The 5,612-nt window shown below is 42.4% G+C and overlaps 1 protein-coding gene across 1 annotated transcript; it reads left to right on the forward strand.

Annotated features, from left to right (window-relative positions):
- The first annotated feature begins 813 nt into the window (after positions 1–813).
- On the forward strand, positions 814–4,967 carry LOC139604750 (interferon alpha-inducible protein 27-like protein 2). The gene is made up of 3 exons (XM_071455982.1): positions 814–1,025; positions 3,765–3,911; positions 4,800–4,967. The coding sequence occupies exons 1-3, from the start codon at positions 878–880 to the stop codon at positions 4,826–4,828; spliced, it is 324 nt and encodes a 107-aa protein (XP_071312083.1). The 5' UTR covers positions 814–877; the 3' UTR covers positions 4,829–4,967.
- The last annotated feature ends 645 nt before the right edge of the window (positions 4,968–5,612 follow it).

Consider the following 5,612-nt stretch of genomic DNA (forward strand, 5'->3'; position numbering starts at 1 on the left):
ATGTACAAGATATAGATATCACACTATTGTGAAAACACTAGAGTTTTGTTCTGTATATTCCCTCTTTGAGAGCCATTCTTGTGGTAGTGTGTGCTAATCAGATATTGTTCTTTACCTAAGGGAGGTCCATGGATTTTTAATGAGCCTTGTTTAAACTCCTGGCTAAGAAAGGCTGTGATAAAGGCATGTGTGCCATTTGCAAAGGCCTGTTCATTAAAGGCAGAGGCTCTGCTTTAGAGGGACTTGCATGAAGAAGAACAAAGCAACTGTGTCAATCTGCTCATACGACACAAGGTCCCCTCATGGTTCCATCCATATAGAAATTAATTCTAACCATCCATTGTTAGCTGGGTTCTGATTTCCAGCCCTGTGTGAACCAGTGTTTTCAGGGGTAGCTGTACCACAGCTGAACTCTGGGTGTGGTAACCAACCCACCTGAAGTCTCTGCATGCCACCACTTTACTGCCTTTTTGTCTCTTGTCTTTACTCAGAGTTGTAGGAATACTTAAAACAATGCAGTAGCTTCTACAGATGCAATTCAGTGCAATAGGGTGCAATGCAAAAGAGTTAAGAAGCAGAGCTTTCAGCTGCTTCAGTTGCCAAGCAATGACCCCTGCACCAGTAATTTGTTTTAGTATCACAAGTGGAAATTACTTGGTTTGCCTAAATTCCATCATGGCAACAGCAACAAATAGGCCTATTGATAAAGTTCAGTTTCGTTTCCTGGCTGAGAATAAGTTTCAGTTTCTATTCTACCTTACCATGGCAGCAGTTTCATTTCTTCTCTATCAGCTGGAGAGTGTATAAAAAGATGGGCTGAGCAGTCCCTGAGCAGTGCCTGAGTGCTTCCCTGGAATTCTCACCAGCAGAAAGCAGCATGTCTGACCAGAACGTCCGCAACGCTGGCTTCACTCCCTCTGGGATCACAGGAGGATCCCTTGCTTCATCACTGATGTCCCAAGAAGCCAGAGCCTCTGGGGGAGGTGTGCCTTCTGGTGGCCCCACTTCTACTCTCCAGGAAATGGGTATGAGCAATTCTGTGTGTGACTCTGTGTGTGGTTTTGTGGTTCAATGCATAGGATCAGACAGCTGTTTCTCCTTGAAAATAAGCTTGCCAAATAATCTCTTCTCTCCTACATTTCTGTATGGCACTGAAGAAAGAAGATCCCTCTATTTAACTGTGTGTTAAGAGCAGCATGTTATTGAGGGTGTTTTCTGTGTGTGCACATACTATGTATGAATGAAAATATACATATGTGGTATTAATGAGGTTTTGGACAGTGTTTATTTGAGGTTTTTACTATCTCTCCATTCTGCCAGGAATCATCAAAAATATGAAGAGTCATGATAGCAACAAGCAATGATGCACTTATGCAAGAACATGATCTGTGTAGCTACATTTCATATTAATTATCAGATTTCCCTAGCTCTTTATTCACATCCATACAGGGAGAACTCCTGAAACTCTGTAGAGGAGAGAAATTAGTTGCAGTCCAAGAGATAAATTAATGAAGGGAATGTGTGCATACCCTTGACATCTCCTATCTAAGTGCTAGAATAAGGCATAGCTGCCTTTCACATGAGCTAACCGTGCAGGTGTTTGCTGTTCTGCTGCTGGCTGGGAGCAGTCCCTGCCCAGACAACTCTTACCAGCCTGGCACTTGTTTAACTCCAGATCCCGTGGGATTTGTGCACAAGGTATTCTCCCTGCCAGAGCTGCCTGTGTGACCTGATTCAGCAGGCATCCTCTGAACAGGCATGCCTCCACAGAACAGAGTGCCCCCTGCAATCCTGCTTTACCCAGCAGCTCAGTATTAGCTCTCTGACCTTGGATAGAGGCTTCCAAACCCCTTCTCCCCTCGGGGTCTCAGACCCATGTGTCCCATGTGTCAGAGGATTGCCAGCCAGCAGACTGATTATAGGTGGGCATCTCTGCCACATTGGTCTACCACTGGTCTACTACTTCCACAATCAGCAGGTAGAAATACAAAAGATGGAGCTGAATGTGACTTCTCCAGCCATAAAATGGGTGGTTGACCAGGTGAACTGGCCAGGGTCCAGATTCAGGGCATCTTTTAATAGCCAAAAGTGTGTTAAGCTTAATTGAAAGGAAATAAGTTGGATTTTTTTTTATATATATGATTTACATTGCCAATATTATTCATAGAGTGAGGCCCTCTAGACAGTGAGTGAATAGGTGACATAAGGGTCATTCAGAGACATACTGCATGTGACTCCTGTGAGGCATTTTTTAATTTTCACATTGTATGATTTGAGTATAGGTTGCTGAATACAGTGTTTATTGAATATTCAGTAGGAAAGAGCTTAAGGAATAGTAGCAGCCAAGGGACAGAATATGAGAGAAAGTCAGGAGAGGAGGGGGATAGAGAGAGTGAAAAGCAGAGAGGAGAGCTGCTCTCAGGCACCACACTGCCTCAGCAGCAGAAATCCTGGTATGCAGGAGATGCCAGTTGCTCACTCTAGTGATAAGTTAGTCAGCTGCACAAGCTCCTTCTGTTACAGACGAGGGTGGTACAGCACACTCACTACCAGTGGCAAACTCTTCAGTGTAGATGCTCTATAGAGAGCATGAAGTTGCCAGCTCTAAACCAAAACACTGAAGATTTCTCTCTCTCTGTGTGCTGAGAATTTTTATAAGAAACAGAAGCAAAATAAGCATTTAACTACACCTAGTTTTATTCTTGCAACCTCTGTGCTAGCTATGGACTTTCATGAAAACCACCATTTTGGTGAAGAGAAGTCTGCATGACTCAAGGAAACCTTAGCCATGCCCACAGGAGATACTCCAAAAGAGCTTTTATCCATGTGGAAATGCTAGCTCTGTAACATTGCCAAGACAGGTGTGAGCTTTGGCTCCCTGCAGCAAGAGAGCTTGCCACACATTCTTTGCCTGATTGAGAGCTAGAAGGGCCTGATTTCATTTCCGCAGGTGCTCACTGAAATCTCTCCAAACACATCTTCTTAACCTTTTCATTCAGACTGTAACCCTTCCTCCCCCCAGAACAAACATGCTCCAAGGAGCGGCTGATTCTGCAGTGGGGCATGAGTATTGTTCAGTGTCACTTTACAGAAGATGTTATTACAAGCTCATCACCAAAATATTTGAGCATCCTCCAGGAAGGCTTTAAGCATTATCACTAACATTTGTCATCACTGATGATGCTTTGCTTCTCTCCCAGGAGAAGAAGAGTTTGCAAAGGAATGTTTTGCTTGGGGCTTATTTAGACTGAGGTGAAGGTATACATATTAATTGGCCACTGGCTACCACAACTTGTGGTACTTGAATTTTACAGGTATCTATTTCAGGTTTATGTGAGGGAAAGTGAAGTGAAAGGAGCATGTTCATCACCTGGAACAGAAAGTGCAACAATTCCTAGTTTCTACAGAAGTTTGTTCCAAAGTCTTCAGCCAGCTCCAGAGAAAAGTGAAATTTCAGCAGAGGCAAATTATGCTGAAATTATTTCAGAGATCCAGGTTTATCAAAAACAGTCTGTGCAAGAGCCATAAATTTTCTAAAGGTTCTGGGGTGTTCTGGGGCTCCCCAACAGTACTGATAATATCCTTTTCTCAAAGTGGCAGCTAAAAAGGAGCAGACTGACAGAACAAGTCAAGTGATCAGCAGTCACCTTGCATTTTGATACATTTGCTAGCCTTGAATTGTTTTAAAACACAGTAGTTTGTAATTGTCCTGTAAGGTTCCTTCCTTTTTTTTTGTCATAACTTGTCCTTTGTAACTGTCCTAGGTGCCAGGGGCACAACCCACTCATCAGGTTATACCAGCCGCGGGATCTCTGGTGGATCCAGGGCCTCTGACACAATGTCCAAGGAGGCCACAGCTCATGGAGGTGGAGTTCCCAGGGGAGGCACAACTTCCACTGTCCAGTCCATCTGTAAGTGAGAGTCCTCTTGATAAAGATGAATTAACAAATGATTTCTGAGCAGTCAGCAATACTTCAGTTCATTTACTGTACATTTACTAGATGAAGGGATGCAAGTAACAGGAGTGGCTGCTTTGTATTTGAAACAATATTTTTACTGTTTATTTCTTTAAATTTGGTGGGAAAATGAAACTGGGGAATTAGTGGAAATAACTTTGACACAAACTTGCAAAGGTATGAGTGGACAGCAGAGTCTGAAATCTGAAACACAATGACAGAAAAAAAAGCCCAATGGACTTTTAGATTATGCTTTCATCAGCACCACAGAGGCAGTTCAATAGTTCTTTTTCAATTACAAATTTAGGATTAAATCGAGGGCTCCACACTTGAACATGCAAAGCAGATATAGTGGGAAAAAACAGTGAACCATGAGAATGGAGTTATCAGACTGACAGACAGGAATCATTAGTCTGCTTCTTGGGGCCTTTAAGAACAGCTGAGCTTTCTTTCCTTGAAAGGAAATTCATTGGGTCAAAACCACAGGAATCTGCCTGCACTTACCAGCTCAAAGCAGAGAACAACATAAATCTCCCTCATCACTCTGCCAGGTTAATGCAACCCACACCAGATAAAACAAACCAAATTATGAGAGAGCCTAGTCTATATCTGACTGCATCAGTAAGGATGCTAATTGTGTTAGTAGGATCCTGTGGGGTTAGGAAGAGCCTTGGAGACAGGATTGAAGTTCTTAATTTCAAAAAGTGTCTTTCAAATTGTAACAGAGACCTTTGATTTCTGACCTGGGAAGGTTTGTAGCCAATGCTTTTATGGTCTGTATATTTTCCTGTTCTGCAACTTCGCTTTTTATTGTCCTCACAATTTCTCTGCATTTCTCCTTAGCCATGGGTGGAAAAGGAGGAAGACGCTGAATAGAAGAAAAACATCAGTCCAAACCTGCAAGCAGTTCATCCTTCACCATCAGCTTTGACAATTTCTCCCCTTCTATGATCTCCCTCTTATGAAAGTCAAAGCCTTCCACATGCACAAATAAAGTTTCTGTTAAAATGATGGATTCTTGCATAAATTAATGGGGACAGAGATGGGGTGCAGTTCTTTCCTTGATTAAATATTCTCTGAAGTACAGACAAACACAAGCCAATGGAAGTTAGGGTACTTGGACTGCAAGGCTGCCTTAGGAAAATCCTGGGTTTAGCAACACTAGTCTCTTCAATTGCAAGTAGCTTGCCATGTTTATTTTACAATAAGTAATTACAGTGCAAAAGTCACCCTGTTTTGAGAGAGAAACACAGAAACACTCAGTAAGGGGCAGTTCCCTCTAGATGTACTTCTAATAGGCTATCAAATTAAATTCTCCTTAACAAAGGAGACACATAAGCAAACCAAAACTGGTCCCAGGATTGATTTTTGTATACCTCTGGAGTTTTTAAGATCCCTTTCACAATAATTTCTAGTCCCAGTTTGCTTACAGCAAGGCGTCAGCTTTGTCCCAATCAGACTTGCAAATTTCTGATAGGTGTGAACAGGTAAGGAAGAGAGCCCATTTTCTGATGCTGGTCTCACTGTTGGGACTTTTTGCTGTTCCTCACACCTGACTCCTTCATATATGCTCATACAGTGGTGTGTCACCAAATACATGTAACATTGTGCATTCCATACGCAAATTCCCAAGTACAAATACCCCACACTTTCATC

The sequence above is a fragment of the Agelaius tricolor genome, unplaced genomic scaffold (genome assembly GCF_023055355.1).
Source record: "Agelaius tricolor isolate 1412-34295 unplaced genomic scaffold, bAgeTri1.0.p SCAF_2, whole genome shotgun sequence".
Classification (NCBI taxonomy): Eukaryota; Metazoa; Chordata; class Aves; order Passeriformes; family Icteridae; genus Agelaius; species Agelaius tricolor.